The sequence below is a fragment of the Thermobia domestica genome, chromosome 9, assembly GCF_964235325.1.
Source record: "Thermobia domestica chromosome 9, izTheDome1.hap1.1, whole genome shotgun sequence".
Classification (NCBI taxonomy): domain Eukaryota; kingdom Metazoa; phylum Arthropoda; class Insecta; order Zygentoma; family Lepismatidae; genus Thermobia; species Thermobia domestica.
In genome coordinates this window covers 23,632,617-23,657,113 of record NC_137462.1, presented here as the reverse complement: position 1 = coordinate 23,657,113, position 24,497 = coordinate 23,632,617, and the positions used below count along the sequence as shown (strand labels likewise).

At 36.1% G+C, this 24,497-nt stretch overlaps 1 protein-coding gene across 4 annotated transcripts in view; it reads right to left on the bottom strand.

Annotated features, from left to right (window-relative positions):
- The window catches only part of LOC145694466 (uncharacterized), a 28,710-nt gene extending 21,074 nt beyond the window's left edge, over nt 1-7,636 (bottom strand). Inside the window, exons 1-2 of one of the 4 annotated variants that reach the window (XM_081770760.1) lie at nt 7,272-7,395; nt 6,533-6,600 (exon numbers count right to left, since the gene is read on the bottom strand). Coding sequence is in view for 2 of the 4 variants with exons in the window: in XM_081770757.1 (XP_081626883.1) it covers nt 7,272-7,421 (150 nt within the window). In the remaining 2 variants the exon portion in view is untranslated. Of the gene's footprint in view, nt 1-6,532; nt 6,601-7,239 lie in introns of all 4 variants that reach the window. The other 3 variants (XM_081770757.1, XM_081770758.1, XM_081770759.1) reach the window with 3 other exon arrangements.
- Nucleotides 7,637-24,497: the final 16,861 nt, after the last annotated feature.

Sequence of the window (24,497 nt, the reverse complement as noted above, 5' to 3'; positions counted from 1 at the left end):
TGTTTCTGTTGGCATGGACTGAAACCGTCGGTGTGCATGGACCAGACTAAGACATCCACTATGTACCTGCAATGTTAAAGGATCACGTACACCTACAATGCAACATTTTTACCACATGGACATGGCATATTCCAGGACGATAATGCACGTTGCCAGATGCCCACGAGGAATATATGGTGTCAGATCCCCGTGGAAACATATTTGCAACTACTAGAATTCATGCCACGCTGTGCCCAGGCCGTCCTCTGAGCAAAAGATGGACCAACACAGTATTGGGTAGGAGGTCGCAATTCAGTGAGCACTCACGAAGATCCCGATATATTTTGATTACTTGTACAATCCTACAGTGAAATCAAGTAATATATTTGTTTCGGAGAATTTACAAATATATATATATACCCTGATAAAATGGGATTGGACTCAAAATTTCCCCATATTTCACGTCACTACGTATGATTCACATGCAACTCTCATCTTATTAGTTTCCGCTCTACATTTCTGTATTTCCCTCCATTACTGTAGCATGCACATCCTAGGTTATTAAGACAGTGGTTTAAGCACTGCCATATTATGCTCTATTGCCTGCTCACTTAATATTTCATCAATACGTAAACTCATATAGGCCAGAATATAACTTAGTTTTTTTCCCTTAATTAATCTTCCTACACTGATGACCTTTCTTACCTTATTTGTTATTCTCATGCTGACATTCCGTCTAGTTCTGTTCATTTTTTCATAAATTTTGGGCATATTTTTGGATATGTGGGGCCAGAATTTTTTGCTTAAAATTCGTACATTTTTTCCTATATATATATGGGTGATTCCACGAAAAAGGGAAATTTTCTGTCACGGGCATTTCTTCAAACTACTACTAGAAAGAATCACCTCATTTTTATTTTGTTTGGTAGTAACCGTCACAAAGTAGGTATGCCATGTATAACAATTTGCAAATATACCACAAAACATACGTAAAAAATTAATTATTACCCCATTTCTCAACTCCGTGGGCTGTCACAGACTACAGTTCACTGATTTTAATCAATAAATTACAACTGAAGTCGCAAATCAAACATCATTTAATGGTAATTAAATGGAAGAGAACACTTGAATGTTTCGGTTTTGTGGAAAGTAAACCTTTATAACGATTATTTTCGAAAGCTTGACTATGCTTCGTTTCTGTCACCTCTATTTCGTCTCAACTCCATGGCAATAGAAAAAATTATCATTGCTCTCAGCAGATAGCATGGTCGTCCACATTGGCAACACCCACACGAAGACAAGGCAGATATGTTTGACTGAAGAACAGAAAAAGTTGTGTGCATGTGTTAAAAGCTATAGGAAAAATATTTTTGTGTGTGGAAAGCAGGTGCGTATATTAATTGATACTCAACACCATGGTATTTATTACTGAATGTATTTGTATGGTATATACCTTCTTTCCCTTGAGGAACCTACGCCTTAACGTAGAAAATTCGTACACAATTACTCACATGTATTGGTTAAAAAGTGGGCCGGTAAAGATAAATTATATTCGATTTTCTCAACTCCATGTCCATCTGAAAACTAAGGAATCCACGGTGTTGAGACAAGTTCACGGAGTTGATAATCCTAGTGTTTGTTATGCTCATGCTCTTCCAAATATTTGTTCTTTCAATATATTGATATAAATAAAGCTCGTTTATGGTCTAGTGACTAGTATGCTCGCCTTTCGTGCGTGGTTCTGGGTTTGTTTCCCGGTGGAAGCTCAAAAATTAAGGGTGTTTACTTCGCACAGTGAGGCAATTGAAAAACTCATTTGAGTAGAGATGTACTGAAACCTGATCGCGCAGACCATCGCAACGGTCGTAGGAGCCGACACGCTGACCACATGTCATTCACACTCAAAGGCCGGCTGGTGGGTCCTAGCCCATTTAAGGAGTGTTTCGCGGAAGTTCAGATTTGGGGCTGTAAGGTAGCCGGAGGTAAAACTTCAGTCAAGTCAAGATGGATGGTATCTGTTTTTAACTTATTGACGTCTCAATCTTATGATCAGCTAATTGTTTTCTTTTCAGGGATTGTCGAAGAGTCTGATGGCAAAGTACGGACAGTCAATTTTATGACGTGGATCGGGAGGAATTTCTCTTGGCCTACTAAACCTGACGTTTAAAAAGCGTTGGCAGTTGTCATTCTGTGTAGACTAGAACAGCCCTTCCCTTTCCTCAAGACATTTCCTTCATTGGAGTGGAAAATGAGGGCTACTTAACAAAGAACATCGAATTATCCAAAGAAAACAGAAATGATGAGTGCCTTACACTGTCATTTAGTGTGCATTATACAGGGCGTTTCAAAACAATACCGACAACGTTTGGGAGGTAATTCCTAACACCAACTGCACGGTGATTCCTAATACCAACGGTATTGCACTTTCGACGTGTTGACTTGATCACACAGAGAAGACAGACGGTTTACATAAGCTCAGAAAACAAATGAAGTAGACAATAGACAGGTTTAGTGACTACTTCATCTGTTTCGTAAGCTTATGTGAAAAGTTTGTCCTCTCCATATGATAGTCAACATATTGAAAGCGCAATAATTTTTCAATATTCGATAAGTGTATGTGCATTTCTTTTTTCTTATTTACGTTACATATATTTATATATATACATACAGTGGCGTATTTAGGGGGGTGGCTTCCGGGCTTAAGCCCCCCCCCCGAAATCTTACTTAGTATAGTAAAGTCTATGAAATATCTTGCAGAATTTTCACATTTCCAGACAAAGCCCCCCCCCGAAAGTTAGCAAAGCCCCTCCCGAAAGAAAATCGTAAATACGCGTATATATATATATATATATATATATATATATATATATATATATATATATATATATATATATATATATATATATATATATATATATATATATATACACTCAATTTTGGAACCTTCATTAGATATATTTTCATGTTTGCAGTATTTTCTGGAGTATTTCTTTATAACAAATTATGTGTCATCTAGTTTGTTAGAATTTTATTCAACATAAGGAGAATAATTCTAACTTACAAAAACTATTGGAAAATTATTTCAATTTTTATGTAAATTGTAAGCGTAATCACTTATAAACCAAAACTTATGACCCAGATGTATCACGTTTCTCAACTCCACAGCAACTTTCAACTCCGTGTTAACTAATCTCACCTCCGTGACCTATGGTCTCAACTCCGTGGGTGCTGAAAAGTTTATTATTTTTTATTTACTACACCAATAACGATTCAGCTCTGCTGAACACCTAATTAACATGTACTTAGTAGTAGTAAGTGCATGTGATATTTTTATCGAAATAGGCGACCATCAACGGAACAAAAATTTTCCAAGTGAAAATTTCCCTTTTTCGTGGAATCACCCATATATATATATATATATATATATTGTTTTTGATGGTTTAAACTAGTACTTAGTAATTACCCTTACGTAACATCTACTCATTTCCCCTATAAACATTGTTATATATATATATATATATATATATATATATATATATATATATATATATATACAGTGGCGGATCCAGGATATGATCAAGGGAGGGGCTAAACCATAATTTGCCGTTTTATCCAGTGTAAAGCTGAATTGAAGCCCATTTTATCCAGTGTAAACCTGAGCATCAAGGGGGGGGCTATAGCCCATTAGCCCCCCCTTGGATCCGCCTTTGTATATATATACGAGGGCTATCCAGAAAGTAGATTACGTTTTCGTCTGTGTCCGCTAGGGGCGGGGCTAGCGCGGCCATCTTGGGGTCAGAGCGTTGCGCAGCTCAGTCGGCATCTAGCCGTGCTAGTGAGAGGTTCGTGCTGTGCTCCGTTAAGATACTGTGACGGTTTGAAATGTCTGCGTTAATTGAAAATCCCGCGAGCTGCGAGGTGCGTGCAGTAATAAGGTTTCTGACAGCAAAAAACTGTAAACCGATAGAAATCTATCGGCAGCTGTGTGAAGTGTATGGGGACAACATTATCACTGAAGGTGGAGTGTGACAGTGGGTCATAAGATTTAAAAATGGCCGAACCAATGTTCACGACGAAGATCGAAGTGGGAGACCCAGCAAAGTGACTGCCGAACTTGTCGAAAAAGTCGATGTTAAAGTCCGTGAAAATCGAAAGTTCACAATAACGGAACTTTCTTTGAGTTTTCCACAAATTTCGCGAAGTTTGTTGCACGAAATCATCAGCGAAAAGCTTGGTTACCACAAGTTTTGTGCAAGATGGATTCCAAAAATCTTGACAGAGGACCACAAAAATCAGCGTATGGCTGCAGCGTTGCACTTTTTGGACGCCTACAATAAGGATGGTGACTCTTTACTCGATCGCATCGTTACTGGTGACGAAACATGGGTGAAACACGTGAACTGTGAAACGAAACTGCAATCAATGCAGTGGGGGCACACAGGTTCTCCCCAAAAACCCAAGAAATGCATGCAAACAATGTCGGCAAGGAAGATGATGGCGACTGTTTTTTGGGACAGAAAAGGTGTGATTTTGGTGGACTTCCTGGAAAGAGGCACTACAATAAACGCTCAAAGGTATTGCCAAACTCTGCAAAACCTCAGAAGAGCAATTCAAAACAAGCGCAGAGGAATGTTGAGCTCTAAGATCTTGTTGATTCACGACAACGCCCGGCCCCACACGGCATATGTCACGCGTGAAGTTCTTGAATCTTTTCAGTGGGAGTTGTTTCCTCATCCGCCGTACAGTCCCGACCTGGCACCGAGCGACTTCCACCTATTCCCAGCAATGAAGAAGTGGCTGGCTATGCAGCGTTTTGATGACGACGAACAGCTGCAAGAAGAGGTAACGAAGTGGTTGAAGTCGCAGGCGGCCGAATTTTTCGACGAAGGAATTTCCAAGCTCGTACATCGCTACGATAAATGCCTTAATTTGAATGGTGACTATGTCGAAAAGTAGTATTTGTGTGTGGCTTTCATCTGTATATAACAAAATTTGTTTCCTATACTTTGTTGATTTTTTATTCCAAAACGTAATCTACTTTCTGGATAGCCCTCGTATATACACCTCATTTTGAGCCCCCAGTTCCAAAATCATCCCTAAATTTTGTATTTCGGGGCCAGACTGCTGCGCCAGTTGATCCATTTATTGTTCCAATTTTTTCCTTCGCTTTCTCTTTGAAATCAGCTTTAACTGATGTTAACGTAGGTTCAGCAAGCTTTGGGCACGGTAGGTTAGGTTCGTTTAGTTCAGGTTAGGTTGGAAAAAAATGAAATGAAATCTTTAAGTTTAACGTCCACGGTTATGCCGGTTAGGCTAAAGGAGACGGTGATTATGAGAAATGAGTGAAATGGTGGAATGAAGAAAGTGGGAGAAAACGGGAGAACCCCGAGAAAACCCACGAGCACGGTGTTTGTCCACCACAAAGTTCACACGGCGCAAGCTGGGATCGAACCAGGGACCCCAAGCACAGGAGAAGGCTAGGTTGGGTTACACTAGTTTAGATACGGATAGGCTCGACGTCATGGGACCCACTCTGCGGGACTAAACCCTGTTTCATATATTATTTCGAGTGATGTTCTTATATTTACCTTCCATGCAATTAAAATACTAAGGAAGGAAAAAAAAAAGGTTTAGTGCTGTATCGCCGGACCAATTTTAGGAAATTCAGCGGGAGAATTTATTTAAGTTTGTAAGGAAGAATGAATGAAAGTCAGGTAAGAGGAATAGTAAAAATTACGAAAGTAGTTGTATTTGTTGTTTGTTTTTGATGTTGTATGTGGAAGCGGATGGACTATTTCGCGGAGAGGTACACTTGATTTACTATACGGATCCAGAGATTGTAATTTTAAGTATATAGAAAAATTTGGACAAGTCTTTAATTTGCCCTTTCATGTTGAAAACAGAACCAAACCAACCCCTGCGGGGCTTCTAACCCGCTCCTACTACTACTTATACTATGGATCCGTATAATAATACTGCACACCTAATGTAACGTCATCTAACGTAACTTAATGTAATCCAATCAAATATAATCGAATGCAGAACATTTTCGTACCTCTCTTGATTTTCAACTTGGTACGGCGATACAGCACTAATGCACAAAAAAAAAAAAGTATTTTACTTCCTTTCATATTGGGTGATATGAATATTTTTTTTTTATTTGTACTCACCCAATATGAAATGTCACATGAAAAAGAAAACTGAGAAATAATAATATAAGCACGTTATATGTATTTTAGATTTGATTTTAGCGTCCCTTTTAGCAGTGAAGCTATATGAGACGTGGATCTATAGCAAAACTTGTGTCCGAACCACAGGATGACCCACCAGGAATCGAACCAGTGTCCCATTCCAAAGGCGAGTACGCTCACCACCTACCCACAAAGGAGCTCACATACATTTCAGAATTTTGGGGATCCCACATCACTTATCTCCAAAGATACTTTAAGACAATTAATAGTCAACGATTCCGTGCAGTTTTGCTATACGGATCCATACGGAAATTTATATATATATAAAAGTCCTCCTTTCTCTCTGGTTTCATTGTCTGTACCTTCAGCAATTATTTTCGAGGTGTTCTCTTGCATTCTCCGGCGGTGCAGGTTCACTTTGACAGGTCTTCTGCAAAACACCAAGCAACGTGTAGTTTTACTATACGGATCTATAGTATAAGCAGTAGTAAGTTTAGTAGAAGTATGGTAGTAGTAGTAGTAGTAGTAGTGGGAGTAGGTGTAGTGGTAGTAGTAGTAGGAGAAGCAAGTGGGAGTACGTGTATTAGTAGTAGGAGCAAGTAGTAGTAGCAGTAGATGTAATAGTAGTAGTAGGAGGAGGAGCAAGTGGGACTACGTGTATTGGTAGTAGGAGCAAGTAGTAGTAGTAGAAACGGGTGGTGGTGATGGTAGTAGTAGTAGGAGAAAAGGGTTAGAAGCAGGATGAGAAGTTACAGACTGACGAAAATTTTATAGCAGCTTATGAAAGATTACGTGCATTTCCAGTTCGACTTTAATTTCTATTTTTCCACGTAAATTCGCATCTCAGAGGTAAGTGCACACCATATTTCCATTACTTATACACTACTCTATTAAAATCTCAGAAATTTCTTCTGTAAATTTTATAAATCTATGGATCCGTATAGTAAGACTGCACCAACGATTCTTGTCGTTTCTACTTTATGCATATTAGAGGCCTATTTACATTGTTGACTGACATTACAAAGGCTACTACATAGAAAACAATACACCCAAAGCATAATATTCTCACCTTAAATGAACCATAAATTCCAACATACTTACTGACACAGGTAAACAAGTCTGAATTAATGTTAATAATTGGCGTTTTCTCCCTTCTTCATCAAATATATGTAAAATTCTGATCCCGTCATCTGACGAACATAAGCGACAAAGTTCCTTGAAATACGCCCCTTTATCCTGATTTTGCTGCATACTGCTAATTTCTAATTACTTATTGTAACTACTTAACTGTGATTTCTGAACACTTGTAATTAATTTTACTGAAGAAAGCGAAGATAAGTAAAAATATATTCAATTTGCACTTATACCACTTCCATTATTAAATTATGCCGCTATCAAAGTTGTCAATCAGAATGTTGGTTGACATCTACTCCAGAAACAAATGAAGATAGATGAGCGATAAATGATAATACTCATTCTGTGCAGAGCACAGAAAAAGAGGCCTTATTCCGAACCGGCCTTACAGTAAATTGCGGAAAGTAACGCAACGAAAACGGACAATAGTCATAGCTGCTATGCCTCCCATAGACACTTCTCCGCTGGACTGACACAAACTGTTATGAAATGGGTCCCAAGAGCATACATAAGCCAGACAAATTTGAATGAACAGCAGACAAGCTGTAAAGTGAGCAGTGGCGAGGCTTGAGGGGAGACAGGGTAGACAGCGTCTACCCTTTAGGATTTTATATGTATTAAGCCTTTAAGCCTAAATTACTAACTTAAAATTTAATAATTTAAATATTCTGTAATTAAAATTTCCTATAATTTATTCTGAGCTTTTTTATGCTTCCATATGAAAGCAAAGCAAAGCATTTCGCGAAACCTTGAACATTATTCTTCTGCTGCATCCATTTAACTTGCATCAACCTATAGAAGCGTAGGAGAAACAGCCATTTGAGAAGTTTCCAGTCCAAAGACTCGCGCTGTGTAGTACTACCTGCGAAAATATAGTTTCTGTTCTGTCTACGTTTACAGGGCTGCTTAACTTGTTTATTTTAAGCTGGATTTGTGACAGAAACAGACCGCTATTTCTTCTTTTTTTTAAATTTTAAACCACTTTTTGAGCTCCCTCTTTAAAATGTTGAATTGTTATAACGTACCCTTGAAGAACATTAGTATATATATATTGTCCCTATGTGTCTCCAACATCAGAATAAAAAAATAAATAAAAAAAGACCTCCCTAACGAAAAGTTTAGATGTATTGGCAATTCTATCACTTTTATGTTTTTCGCGAGAGTGACAAGTACTTTTACACGTCCCGGTAAACGCGCTTCCGCTGAGACCGCCCTGGTTCGAATTACCTAAAAAAAAGCTTCGTCTTGGTCTGGAGCCTAGATCAAAGTACCCATGACCAAATTTTGGTAACTCGGTACACTCGTCTGATCCCCAGGATGCACAGAGGCACAAAGACAGACAAACAAACATAATCTATTTTATTTATATTGGATTCTTCGCTCAATAATTGTGCAGATGAAAGATTTGAAAAATTCAAAAATCTGGTCATTGTAGAACTAATAAATTATAGAAAATTTAGTATGTATCAACAAATTCTTCCATATGACAAACTGAATGACTTCATATATACCTTTCCTCAGGGGTGTAGCCAAGGGGGGGCCCATCGGGGCCGGGCCCCCCCAAATGGTTTCCTGGCCCCCCCCAAATGACCAGCTTTTAAAACATCATAGTAAAATTATCTCGCTTCATTCATTTAAAAGTAACAAATTTTATTGACAATTAATAATTTATGGTAAAATAGTAAGGAGAAATATTTTTTTCCATACCGATCGAAAAATAGTATAGTATCTCTTCCTTATACCGATCGAAAAATAGGATACATTTTTTTGTGACCGCAGATTACACAATTTACTGCGATTTATATGCTTTAACAAGTATATTTTTATATGCTTTAACAAGTGTTTTAAAAGACATAGAGGATGGAAAATTTGGTGAGAAACAATGTTTTTATTCAATTTGGATTTCATTCGCTCTCTCTTTTATTTCTACTCAGTGTAATAAAATATTTTTTTTGTCACGAATAATAATTATTTTTGTCAGGAAACCGTAAAGAAATTAAGTGAAATTTCAAAGAAAATTAATCTTGTATAGATAGGTCTTAAATTTAAAGGTAACCAAGAAAAGTTTTGTTGCTTTTTCACCCATCACCTTCGAACACTGATGTCACTTAACCTGGAAGATCAAAAATAGTCCCCATCAGCATCAACGACCTTCTGAAAACGTTCTGGAAGGCCATGAAATCCATCGCGGTAGAACTTGAAACGAAGAAAGTATCAGGTGCATTTTGGACTTTTACTAGGGATTTAAACTGGCATCCTCTAAGGTGATTGTTCAAAGAATGGAACAGGTGATAATCGGACGGTGCAATACCCGGGGAATATAGTGGTTGCAATATTGTTTCCCATCCAAGGCGGAAAATGGTGTCCTGATTCATCTTAACCACGTGGGACTTAGCGTTGTCCCGTAAACGAAGACCCATTTGCAATTCAGAAGCGATGGCTCCAGAGTTTTGAGCTTTTGTTGAGCACAGCTCAACTGCTGACACTACACAGTTGAGTTGATACTCTGACCAGCTGGTAGCAGTTCCCGATGCACGATGTACCAAACACACAGAAGGACCTTATTCTGGTACAGTGCTGGTTTCGGCTGTTTTGAAATCGGTTCATGGGATGCTAACCAATGATGACGGCGCCGTGGAGCTTCGTATAGGACACACTTTTTATCACATGTCAACGCCCTGTCCAGAAATGGCTCCGAAACAGTAAATAAACACAGGCGACTGCCGCATTGCCTTCTGGCCCGGAGTCAAAATATGTGAGACCCATTGACCCAACTTGTAGTGCTTCACAAGTTGATGGATGTGCTGCCGAATGGTTTCTCCACTCACTGAATTGTAGTCCCAGTTCCTCTTTGTACATATGTTGGTCTTCCGGCACGTGATGTTTTCGGGTGCTTCATCATCGTCCTTAAACTTGTTAAACCATCGCTGCAATGTCCGCGTCGTCACGACACCCTCACCAAAGGCCTGACATATCTTCTGTCCCGCTACAGCGGCGTTTGATCTCCATTTGAACTCGTTCAGCATACATGCTCTTACGACGCTCTGTGGATGTCCCATGTTCCCTCTGTCTTTACGCAAGTTCACGGTGTGTCTGAATTGCCACAACCAGGTAGTATGTTGGATATACCCACACCAACAACTGACGTTCCCCTTATCTCCGCTCGCATTCAACTCACGGTGTGAGGTTCAATTGGACACAGACTTCCACGAAAAGGGACAGAACTTTCTTGGTTACCTTTATAGTTATGCACAAAAGTATAGCGTTTGGTCCCGGGCAGTAGTTCTTGATTAAGCATAATAAAAACTATCTTGAATATAATTTATGGGTAATAATAATAATAATAATAATAATAATAATAATAATAATAATAATAATAATAATAATAATAATAATAATAATAATAATAATAAGCTAAAATAGTGTCTTTAGTTTTCCAGAAGAAAACCAAAACTTTCCTTTCTTTCAGACCTCAAAAACACTAGCAGCAACACTTTTTTTTGGCTTTGTACATTGTAGCTGGCCCCCCCTCAAAAACGACGGGCCCCCCTACACAAACCTGCTGGCTACACCCCTGCCTTTCCTAATACTTTTTGCTCAGATCAGCTTAAGAATGAACTTATCAACTTATGTTGAGATAGTAAAGAACACATTTCCCTTCTCGAATACATGAAATATATTCTCAGTAATGAACTTCAAAGCGTATATCAGGAAACAACAAAGCTGCTAAATATGGTATTGAGTATTCCACCAACTTCAGTTTTTTGAAAACATTCAATGAGTGCCCTGAAAAGAGTAAAAACTTACTTAACGAACAACATGACAAATTACGGACACTTCCTGAATTACGGACACTCTTTTTGAATTACGGACACTTACAATAAAGGACTTGGTGTGGAGACTTTGTAGGATACCTGAATCGAAAGAAAGAGCTATTAATATTTTCGCCGAAATGAAGAACAGGGTATGGAGCTCATTTACAAGACTGTAAGATATTAAGTATTCGGCATTAGGTTAGGTGTTTTACTTCTATCGATTTTTTTTAACTTTACAGCTAATTTCTAAGGTATTTAGACATAACTATCCCTAAAGAGCGTATGGGGAAGTAATGCCCCCATTTCTAGCAAATGTGGTACCATTCAGAAATCTATACTTCGAAAAAAATACTATACACCAAATTTCATTTATTATAAAATCTTATACTTAAAGGAATAGAGTAAACATATATTGGAAACTCAAACATTAATACTATATTTATAAATTATCACGGATAATCTTACTTGGAATAGTGATTAGTGTATATCAGCATCCTTTATACAGTACGAAATATCAGAATATATATATATATATATATATATATATATATATATATATATATATATATATATATATATATATATATATATATATATATAATGTGTTTGTGTCTGTCTACCCAGTTTTTTGCAGCACGCTTCGCTACTGAAAGTGAGTGTTATCTAATTTTAGAGGGGTATAAATTTGTAAACTTTACGGAAGAAATACGTTACTTTATATCATAGTATGTTTCTCATTTTATGGACGATTAGACTTTTATTCAAGATGAACACTCTCATAAACAGAAATAATTGTGTTTATTGTAATGATACCAATCCACACGACCGACATTGTGACAGAAGATTTAAACGTCAGTGGTGTCACTGTCTCGGGTGGTTTTTAATGGAACTGTTACCAGTGAATTAGTGCCGACTACATTGGTGCTCCGGGGATCAAGCACAAGTTGGAGATATTTAATGGGTGCTGAGCACCCATTGAATTTTCGTGTTGGAAATAACTTCGAATTTACACCTTCACATGGTGAATAATAAAGAGAAAGTACAGTTCATGTGATTCCATTTTAAATTTTAGTTAGGGATCATATGTGTTGGATAATTGTTTGATTCTTCAGATTTACGGCATATCTAGGATTGAATAATATAACAGTACATCGATAATAATAATCCGTATTTACAAGCGAGTGTAATTTTGTATAATTATTTCTTTAAAGAACTTGGCATTTGATTTTGTTAATTTATGTTTTTAAAAATGTAAAATGCATTTACATAAATTATAAAATAGTAGAATCATTTTCTATTTTCACTCAAATTACCCTCAAATGTTGTAAAGGTTTGATTGTGATCATTATTATTTTAATAATTGTTTGCCGCCTTATTTTGATTAATATTGCTAAATACGTTTGAAATTTACGCGTACAAAGGATTTTTTAAGCAATTTTATTCAATATAAAGTTTAGGAAATCGCGTTTTTTAAAAAAAATTAAAAAATAATCTTTGGTATTTAAAAATAATTTCACGGTTCATTTTATTTCAGCAGCTCTTGATAGTCTTTCTTGTCTCTCAGACAGAATTTGGGAACTACTGATCTTTGAATCTACTCAAAATAATAATAATAATAATAATAATAATAATAATAATAATAATAATAATAATAATAATAATAATATAGGACGTTAGTGTCGAAGCCTGAGCACCCATTGAGAAACTTAGAAGTTGGCGCCTATGTACCAGTGAACATACCTTCAGATGTTGTAGAAAGTTGTAATTCCAGAACTTGTAAATAACTCTCGTTACGAAAACATTCAGTTCACGTGACAACACCGCCTCACTTTAGTGCTGATGTGTGGGGATTCTTGGATCAACATTTCAGTGAATGGATTGGTCATCGTGGTACGAGATTGACTACTCCGTTCATGTGATCTCATACCATGCAGTAATTTCAGATAGGGTATCGTCAAAGATGAGGTGTTTTCCGGGCAACCGCATGATTTGGAACAGCTAATCGAACAATGATTCGAGAGACTGGATGCTAATCCTAGGTTATATATATTGTCAAGGGACGCCAAATTCAGATATAAATTTCTATATTAAAATTCATTTATTTCATTCATTTGGCTAAAGATGAAAATTAAATTGTTGTTTAAGAATTGGCTTACATACAGATATTAGAAATTATGCAGACAGACGAGTTAACATATAATATTACATTGTGCTTATGGTTGTTTGTTTTGAATTAAGTAACGATCCAGACACGAGTCTGCACGTGTCATAACATTGTAAACAAACATTGAAGCAAGACGAAAATGTAAACCTTTGTATATTTTATGTTCACCCCAACACATTCTAAAAGTTGGGTAAAATTGTGTAAATTGCAAACGTAAACTGTCTGGAGATTTGGTCACTGAGAGAAAATGTAGAAACTACGGTTTCAGCACAGAGATGTATTAACTGCGAAATTTGGTAAGGAAGAAACCACGAAATCATCATGGAGTAAATGGCATAAAAAGGTTATGTCAAACTGAATCGAGATCAGTTGCCAGAGAGCAGTTCTGGATGATCAGTTGTCAGGGATCTGTAGTAGAGGATCATTCTTGGAAACCAGTCTCAGAGGATCAACACCACGTTCTCTGTGGAAACCCTTCCATGTGGTTCATCGTAGACATCGAACTCCGAGTTCATGAGTTCGACTCCAATAACGTCAAGGTATGTGGTAGTACATCTCTGATTACTCTCAGATAAATGAATCGCCAACAGTTTACCTAATGTGATCTAGCAATTTAACTGACTACCCATAACACACACCGTACACGTAACTCTACATTAGTAATGACAATAAATGTCTAATTTAACAGTAATGTTTAGCTCATGATTAATCTACAACCTCTCGTATGTTTGAGATATAATTCCTGTCTATTCTGGATAATAGACAGAAGCAACCAATATCGTGTCAATTAGAATTCAACATTCTTAGCATTTTAGGCTCTCATGATATTGTGTTGAAATGGTGGAGGCGACCTTAAGTTCGATCCCCGGGACGTTATAAGAAGTAGATTACCCAGCATTGGCATGGTGGAGGCGACCTTAGATTCGATCCCCGGGACGGTTGGTTGTAAGAAGTATGGTTGGAGGCAGCCTTAGGTTTGATTCCCGGAGGATTGCAGTGGTAAAAAAAAATATTGTGCTGTGTTTTATATTGTTAAATTACCCACCATTGGCATGGTGGAAAGCAATCCTTGGTTCGGTTCCCGGGTAGTTCATAGTTGTAGAAATAAATTATCTACTAAGGACATGGTAAAAGTGACCGTTGTTTCGATAGTAAATAAGTATAGTCATTAGGCTATAAGCATGGTTTTGGACCATAAGGATAAATTAAATCGCACCGCCCGTCCTTACTGGGTGGTAGAATTAGGATTACTATTATTAGAAATGTTGTCACTAACACAGCAGTGCTGTCACTATTGCTGTTTATCCAGTGAAATGCTTGGATGTTTTGATAAATATTCACCGAACTTAGATATGTAAATATAAGACGACAAATTCACTCAAAATGTATATAATTTTTAGTAGTTGTAAGTTTAAATATTAATATAAGGGGATAGGTAGATTCATATATTTAAACAGTTATAGTTTTAGTAAGTAGTGGTAAGGAAAGTAGGTTAATTAGTTTTTAAAGTTAGATATAAGAATAAGTTAAGTGTAGAAAATGGTGAAGGTAATTTATATTAGTATTTGTATTAGTAGTAATATATGTTCCGTAATTGTTATTAGTTAAAAGATGTAAGTTAAAAAGAAAAGAAGTAAATATTTTAATATAAACTGGAAATTCCTGTGTCTTTATGGCATAATAAAGATAAATTACATTAAATTAATAAGTAACAATAATTAAGACATTAAACCTTAAGAAGAATAAAAATGAATAATATTAAGAAATGTGATCATGGAGAAGAATAGAAATATAAGTAATATGCTATCAAGGAAAATAACATCAGAAAGAGGCAAGATAGAATGAAATTATTGAATGATTGATGAAATTAAGGTTTATCGATTAGTAAGATAAAATTAGTAAAATAATGACGTAATTAGGCCAACATCTCAAAAGATCAAGATCTGAGTAGGTAGAAAGTCACATTCTCGTGAAGTTGAATTGGGTGATTACCAGACCTCACAAGAGAATTTTTATTTATGAAAAGCACATAAGTCTTCGGCGGCATTAAGGAGGTACAAGATAGGAAAAGTGTTACCCATTTGTCGTTTTGTAAAGCAGTGGAAATATTTTTTTTTCTGTGAGTCTAACCTATTTAGCATAAAGTCTAGCGAGAACAAAATTTTGATTTATATTAAATTTAGATAATAAGATTATGTATTGTAGTAAAGGAAAAGAGTTTAAACATTAAGAAAAATAGATGTTAAAGAAATAGTGAAATATAGAAAATAGGTTTTTCTATCTAGTTGTAAGTTAGACTAGCAAAGATCTAGGAATAGGAAAAGTAAAAAAAATACTAATCATAAACGCTTAATTAAGGAATGAGAGAAGGAGAAGGAAAGAGGAGAGAAGGAAAGATCTGGAAAGAGAATAGAAAAATAGATACAATAATAGATGAATAGATAGCAAAATTAACAGAAGAATAGCATAGTGTTTATTTTAACTAGGATTTGACTATCAAGATTATAATTAATTTTGAATTAATATATTATACCTGGATTATGACTATTATTATTATATTATTATATTATTATATTACAATTATATTTTATAAATGTGAATATTGAGAAGAATAAGCTAGCTAAGTATATATTAGTTATAGAAATAGAAGTAAGCAATATAGATAAATAAGATATAGATAAATATAAATGAAGAATATTAAGTAAGCTTACAAAGAAATAATTTTAGGGGAAAAGAAAAAAAGACTTGGGAACCTCCAGTCTATTAAGTTACCCTAAAGAGATATAGAACATTCGGAGACGGATTAAAGTATCAAGTTTATAAAGCTGATCTAGGATGCCGTTTCAAAGGTTAGGCCATTTGGCAAGATATTTATTAGTTATTATGATTATATTAAGATTATATTATATTATTAATTATAGAACCGATGTTGACACTAACTTGAATAGTTTTTGAGTTGAACGGCCATCGACCAAACACATTGAAGTTTATTATCCATGATTATGACTTATAGAATTAAAGTAAGGACGTATATACTAATTGCTCGATATAGTGATTAGAAATATAACATCTGTACGTAATAAGATATCAACTTTGTTGATAGATTAAGATACCCGATTTTGTCAGAAAAAAATAATAATATTAACACATTTTGAAGTATGGAGAAGATTGTGATTTATATATAATTTTAGTCGTAAGTTGCCAAATTCAACAGGTAAGGATAGAGTATGCCAAATTTACTTCCATTTTCATTTTCAGAGAGTAATGGCGTTTTTAAGGGGGGCTTTCGGGCTTAAGCTCAGAGAATAGATAGTTGGTTCCAAAAGAGGAAAAATATCTCCCTTAGCCTCGGAGCAGAAACGTGGATTACTAAAGAGAAGAAGAAAGGATTGGATTCTGAGATCAATATATATATATCCAAGGATCTTATAAAATAGAGGATCTGCCTATATGTATCTTCACCCTATTAAATTAATGAAGCCAGAAAACAACCGAGCATCGGCAAGTCTGATTGGCTACTCTCGTTTTCGCCATCGTCTGATTGGCTACTTTCGTCTCCGCCATGATTGTTGGCTCAAAACATTGTGATCTTATTGGATGGAGTGGGCAGAGTAGGGGTGGTGAAACTGTGACGTATGGCTTCAAGTTTTTGTTGTAAGGGCAGATCCTCTTAGTTTATAAGATCCTTGTATATATCCGTAAAATTTATAAATAAATGTATATTTTCATGTTTAAACGTTTTGGTTTTCTTCATTTATATTCTCGCACTTCTTTCTTACTGTTTATACAGTCTTGTTCGAAAAAATCATGGCCTCTTACTTCTTTTCAAATCACTTGTCGAAACGATACAATGTACATAAGAGATCTTAATATTTCAGCTGAAGAAATATCTAGCTTGGTCAGAGATGATTCGCATCTGTTTAATTCCGTCTTTAGTATGTAATACCGAATTTCAGAGAAAGAAAAAAAAGTGAATGATTAATGAAAGTGAACAATTATGAAAAATATAATTGGTGAAATACAGTAATAATGTGGGATGAAAACGGGAGAACTCCGAGAAAATCTACCTACATGATGGTATCCAACACAAATACGTGTGGCCTTGGATCGAACCAGGAACGTTTGCACCAATGGTGAGCACTCTACCACAGCCATAGTACCGTCCGGAGGTAAGCGAATTGCATTTAGGACTAGGGTGTCAAAAGAGCAAGAGGCAAGTGCTATTTGCAATCACTGCGAATGTACACACTATAGAAACAGAATGAACTAAAAAAAAAACATAAGCCTATACTTGAACTGGGCCATAGTGTGGGTTTCAAATCACGTAAATAATTTAAAGAGAAATATTAGGCACGTCATTATCTTTCCAAAGCCATTTTTTCATTCTTAGGCTAGTTTTAGACGGAAGCATTTATCGTAGCAAAAATCGTATCATCGACATCCTATCGTGTAAAGTAGCAAATGCTATAGTATTTCCCATGCCATGGCATATCCTATGGCATTTCTTGTCGATAGAACCTGCTCTATTTCGTAGCATTTTCCCAAACATTTCTGGTCCGATTGCAGCGCCGTGGTGTGTTAAAAAGAAGTGAAAGATTTTGTGTCAAATATCAATGCTCTTTGTTTTGTGTTGGAAATTGAATTGTAGTAAACAAAAATGAGTTGTAGTAGGGATGCTCTTTGCCCACATACTTCTTTGTGATTGTCGTTTTTTAATATGACTGGCGAGAACTGTTGTTACAATTACTATAGCTTTCGCTACCTCACGCTTAATTTCGGAGCCATAATTGCGCTCTTCTCCAGTGATTTGTTTGCTACGTCAGGACAGATGCTAATCAAAATGCTACCGTTTAAAAACACCATATACTTTTGATGCCATAGAATATTATATGAAATTTTTGGCAGCACATCTGCTACGAGAAATGCTACGATAAATGCTTCCGTCTAAAACTAGCCTTAGCAAAGGCCCTGTTAGAGTAAAGACCCAGGGTTGAAGCCCTCTCAATTTCTTCTTTTAATCCGGCCCCCAAATTTGAGAAACAGTTTGGCTACGAACCAATTCGAACAGTACACGCTAGTAGGGGAGAGTTGGACAAAACGGGATACCATTCTTGTTTTTATTTTACTACGGAAAAGGTGTTGAAGAAAACCACACATTAATTGTTTTTTTTTTAACTAGAACATTTATTGAAGCACACAAAAACACATTGTTAACTAATTGTAATGATTGTGAAATAGTAAAAGAAGGTAGTTTCCAAACTCATATATCCCGTTTTAACATACCTCTGTTGGACAAAACGGGATAGGATTTACAATGTGAATTTTTTGTGTGAAACTAACTGAAAAGCATAATTAACTAATATAAAACTACTGTGAAGCAAAATTTCCGCTTGAAAGACCAATGTCTTCAGTAATCAGACACATAAAATAAGAATTTTTAATGTTATTATTTACAAAATGAGAAAGAAGACCTTTTATTTAGGCCTATAGCAGAACAAAAGTCACATACAAAGGTGTCATCATCTTCTTCGGCATTAGAACACGCTTCGTGAGCTCATTCTTCGCATCTATAACATTGGATCTAACCTTCACTAGCTTTAGAATCGACGTACAGTGCATTAAAAAACATGCAGGTTTCTCCTCCCTCCATCTCTTATCAGTCATTTGCTGGGCTAGGTCCTTTTACTTGAGGTAGAACAACCTTTGGAGAGGTGGAAAAGGGTAGCTTTGGTCGATAACAAGAGAGTTTTAATCCTTTCCCTCCTGAGGATATTGCAGGCTGGTCTGGCAGTAGGCTGTCTCCTGACAGGTTTGTTGGTTGATCTACTCCTACGATGTCCCTTGAAGAAATTAAAAGTTGCTCTTGGTCTTTGCTCACAGCAGACTGGTGCCCAACGTCTGGAGGTTCTTGCCGTAGGTCTGGCGTAGGGTGGTCTGTGGTGACAGAGGGTGCAAACAAGTGATTTGGGAAAACGTCAGGATTGTAAGGACTTATGCCGGTTTTGCTAAACCCTTTAACGGCAGTTTCTGCAACAGCTGCTTGACAATACGCTGCTCTGAACAGTTTTCCAACTTTGTAAATTGTAACGCACCTACCTGGATGGTTGAACAGCCGCTTTTGAGCTTCTTGTTCATAGTATGTGCTCACTGGAGCAATGAAACTGACATCCAGGGGCTGAAGATGATGAGCTAAGCTGTTCAAAAGGCCTACATTAATATATGGCTATTTAAAAAAGTAGCTGGTTATTTAAAAAAGTAAAAGCAATAGTATAAAAATAAATAGGTGGATCAAACGGAATATAAAACAACTGTATACCGTTTTATCCAACTCATAGATGTCCCGTTTTGTCTAACTCCGCCACTTTTCAAAACAAACATGGCTGCTGCCTAAACGCGAAGGGAAAATTAGATTGACTATACATGAGAATATTCGTTAATAGATGCGTATTCAATGTAATACTCACCGGAATTGTATTCCCATGTATGTAGGCAGTATAAGTAGAAAACAACGCACGTAAATGTAGAAAGTGGCAAGAAAACAGAGTACAAAAGTTCAAAGTGATACAACTTTCCATCAGCTGGTGCTCTGGAGGCTGGACGAACTGAGAATGATGTAATGACGACAGAGAACAAATTTCTGTCTTCCTCCACTAGATAGATGCACTAGTCTGGTCCTTAGGCGACGTATCCCGTTTTGTTAGACTATCCCGTTTTATCCAACTCTCCCCTATTATTTTAAAAGTGAATTTATTCTAATATTTCATAAGCTTTATTAGAAATAAGTTTCCAGATAAAAGTTTTAAATTAATAATAATAATAATAATAATAATAATAATAATAATAATAATAATAATAATAATAATAATAATAATAATAATAATAATAATAATAATAATACTTCAAGATTGTAAGAGATCAATTTTATTTTCGTGATGGAACTATCGAAGATACACCTTTCATGATGATACAATCGAATATTACACAAGCTCAGTTCCTATTTAAGCGCTTAACATTCAATTTACATATCGTACATTTATTGTTCTATCTGGCTATTTTTAAAATGAAGTCAAAGGCAAGTAAGCATAGTCTTACATCTGCATGTTATACGTATAACCATGAACCAGAGAACCACCTGTAAATAATGAGTAGCTTTAAAACTAATTGTGAGATTTTAGATGTCTACGTAAATCAGAAGATCTAATGAACGAATCCCCACACAATGCACACAAAAATGGTCTTTCGCCTGTATGAATACGTTCATGTTCCAAAAGATGTGCTTTACGTACAAATTTTCTTTCACATGATTTGCACTGAAATATTTTCTCTCCTGTGTGTAACCTTATATGCCATTTTAACGAATATTTGTTACGAAAAATCTTCTTGCAATATGGGCATTCAAAAGTATTGCCAACTGCATGTAACTGTCCTACAGAAGGCGCTTTGGTGTTACGTGCATAACGGTACAAGCAAGAGTTCATATGTATTTCCAGATCTATTTTGTCTTTAAACTTGGCATCACAGAAACTACAAACTTCACTGGAAGTATACACAATTGTTCCCGCTTCAATTTCAAGATTTAAAGTCTCGTCTTGTTTGAATGTTTCCGATTTTGTAGTGGAAGCCTCTAAACTTACCACATTATCGTAATTCCACTCAGTAAACTGGTTATTTGCGTTCAGTTGATGATCGTCAGTAAGAAATCCATCGTAGCTGCTATACCTGTAAGATAAAGTGTAACAATACAGTTAATGATAAATACATTGAAATTTTATATACAAGATTATTAGAATTTAATGAAAAGAAAAACGTTCAAAGTTAAGACACACACCAAACAACAAATCTTATTGCATTGAACAAATTGATGTGCGCCAGCGTCATGGCGTAGTTTTCGAGAAACTGGAGGAAAAATATAATTTCTCTGTAAACTTTAAACAATTGATGCTATACGAAAACCATACCACTTACTGAAGTGAAACTGTCGCTGAAATATTCCCTAATTAAACTCTGCATTATGACTAAGGTTCGGATTTCTATGACCTAAAAACTTCGAAAATATGCATGCTTTTATGCCCTAGAAATGGAAAATAGTAGATGAATATATGTCTGCCAAATGCGGCTAGTAGATTGTATGGTATAATTTTGTCTCATATAACACCATAGCGTTATTGTTTCTTTTTTTAGTATAAGTATTTTTTTTTTTTTTTTGTATCTTATTTATTTACGTGTCCGATTCATACGCTGGTCTTCCTTCGAGCTTCATGTATGACTTATGGATGAAAATAAAATAAAATGTAACGTGTAACGTCGGTTCCTGTCACCACGGCATGGCGCGTCCTCAGGTTGCGGATCGAGGAGAAGGCCTCTAGATATAGAGGTTAGCTGCGAATATACTGAATAAGCAGTCGCGGACAGCCGACTACGAGTGGTCCTCTAGCTTGGGGGTTTGGGTAGGGCTAACAACCTCATCCTGTAAAAAATAATAATAATAATAATAATAAAACACTTGTTCAGAAATATTCACAAAAGCCTCGGACAAGGACTGATAACTTGGCACGATCTCAGCAAAAAAAAAAAAAAAAAAAAAAAATGAACATGAGATTTGGAACATGGAATATTAGGAGTCTTTATAGGCCAGGCGCGTTAAAATCCGTAATGAGTGAGTTAGAGAAATACAGGATGGACATAGTAGGAGCTCAGGAAGTTAGGTGGGAAGGAAATGGATCTCTGAATTCCGTAAATTTTACGTTCTTTTGCGGGGAACGAAATAAAAATCACCAGTTAGGAACAGGGTTTTTCGTTCATAAACGTATATTACCAGCAATTTAACGGGTTGAATTTGTTACTGACAGACTTCCTTTTATTATTCTTAAGGAACGGTGGTGTGATATTATTGTTTTAAATGTACGGTACATGCCCCAACTGAAGATAAGGATGACGATATAAAAGAGTTTTTACGAAGAAGTGGAACGAATATTTGACCAACTCCCGCGATACCATATGAAAATTCTATTAGGGGATTTCAATGCGAAGGTAGGACGAGAGGATATTATCAAACCGATTATAGGGAACGAAAGTCTGCATAAGGAAAGTAATGACATCGGTGTTAGACTCGTGAACTTTGCAACATCCAAAAACCTAATCGTAAAGAGTACAAAATTCCCACATTGCGACGTACATAAATACACTTGGGCATCACCAGACGGAAAAACACATAATCAAATTGATCACGTTTTAGTAGATAGAAGAAGGCAATCTAGCATAATTCATGTCCGGTCGTTTAGAGAGGCTGATTGTGACACTGATCACTACCTGGTAGCAGCGATAATTCGAGAGAGGTTATCGTTGAATAAAGGTAATATTCATTGTCCGAAACGGAGATATTCAATTTAAAGAAATTAGAAGAGAGCCAGGTAAGAGAGAAATACCAGATTGAAGTTTCGAATAGATCCTCGGCTTTAGAAGATTCGGAGTGCACTAGTGTTGAGGATACTTGGATTGAAATTAGAGATAGCATTAAAATTTCAGCAAAAGAAAAATTGGGACACGTGGAAATACGAAGGAACAAACCATGGTTCGACCAGGAATGCATAAAACTAGCAGTGAAGAGAAAACAGGCAAAATTACGCTGGCTACAAAATCCGAATGAAATAACTACACAAAATTTCGCAGATATCAGGCAGGAAACTTCCAAAACTTTTAGACAAAAGAAACGCGATTTTCTGAAAGCTAAAATTAAGGAACTTGAAGATAATAGTAAAAATAAAAACATCCGGGACATGTATAAGGGGATCAGCGAATTTAAGAAAGGCTATCAAACTCGTGCTTATATATTAAAGAAATCTGACGGTACAGTTCTCACTGATACGGATAGCATCTTAAATAGATGGAAAGATTTCTTTGACGATTTACTTAACACGCAATCAAAAACTAGTGTGCGTGGAGAAAAGGAGATACACACCGCAGAACCGCATATTCCAGAACCCAATCGAATAGAAGTAGAAATCGCTATAAAGAAATTAAAGAAACACAAATCTCCGGGTGTAGATGAAATTCCGGTTGAGTTAATTTTAGCTGGAGGCGAAAAATTGTGGAACAAGATACACAAACTCATTCTCCTTATCTGGAACAAGGAAGAATTGCCACAAGAGTGGAAAGAATCATTGTTCCAATTTACAACATAGGCGGCAAAACTGACTGTAATAATTATCGAGGAATTTCTCTTCTGTCAACATCCTATAAAATCCTTTCAAATATTCTATTAGCAAGACTAACCCCATACCCAGTTGATATTATTGGAGAATATCAGTGCGGATTTAGACGAAATCGATCAACTACAGACCAAATATTTACCATTCGCCAAATACTCGAAAAAAGTGGGAATACAGTACCCCGGTACAGCAACTATTTATTGATTTTAGAAAGGCGTACGACTCGGTTAGGAGAGAAACATTATACAACGTTCTTACAGAACTTGGAATACCGAGAAAGCTAATTAGATTAATTAAGATATGTTTAAATGAATACCAAAGTAAAGTCCGGGTAGGAAAATTTTTGTCCACGAGGTTTCACGTCGAAAATGGCCTGAAAGAAGGAGATGCGTTGTCGCCATTATTATTTAACTTCGTTCTGGAATACGCTATAAGGAAAATCAAAGATAGCAACCAGGGCCTAGAGTTGAACGGTATTCACCAGGTTATGGCATATGCTGATGATGTAAATTTAGTAGGGGATGATAGGAAAACAATAGAAAGAAATGCAGAAATCTTATTAAACGCTTGCAGGGACACGGGTTTAGAAGTAAATGCAGAGAAAACTAAATACATGGAAGTGCGTCGGGACCGTAATACAGCAAATTATGGATGCGTTAAAATATTAAATAATACTTTTGATAAAGTGGATAGTTTCAAATATCTAGGATCAATATTAACAGAGGAAAATCATACTCACGGAGAAATTAAATGTCAACTAAAAGCAGGGAATTCGTGTTACTATTCGGTTCAAAGTCTCTTATCGTCGCGAATTCTGTCGAGGAATTTGAAACTTAAAATATATTTTATAAAACGATAATCATGCCTGTTGTTCTGTATGCTTGCGAAACATGGTCGCTTACTCTGAGGGAAGAACATAGACTGAAAGTATTTGAGAACAAGATCCTGAGACGAATATTCAGACCGAAGAGGAACTGGAATGGGGAATGGCGGAAACTTCATAACG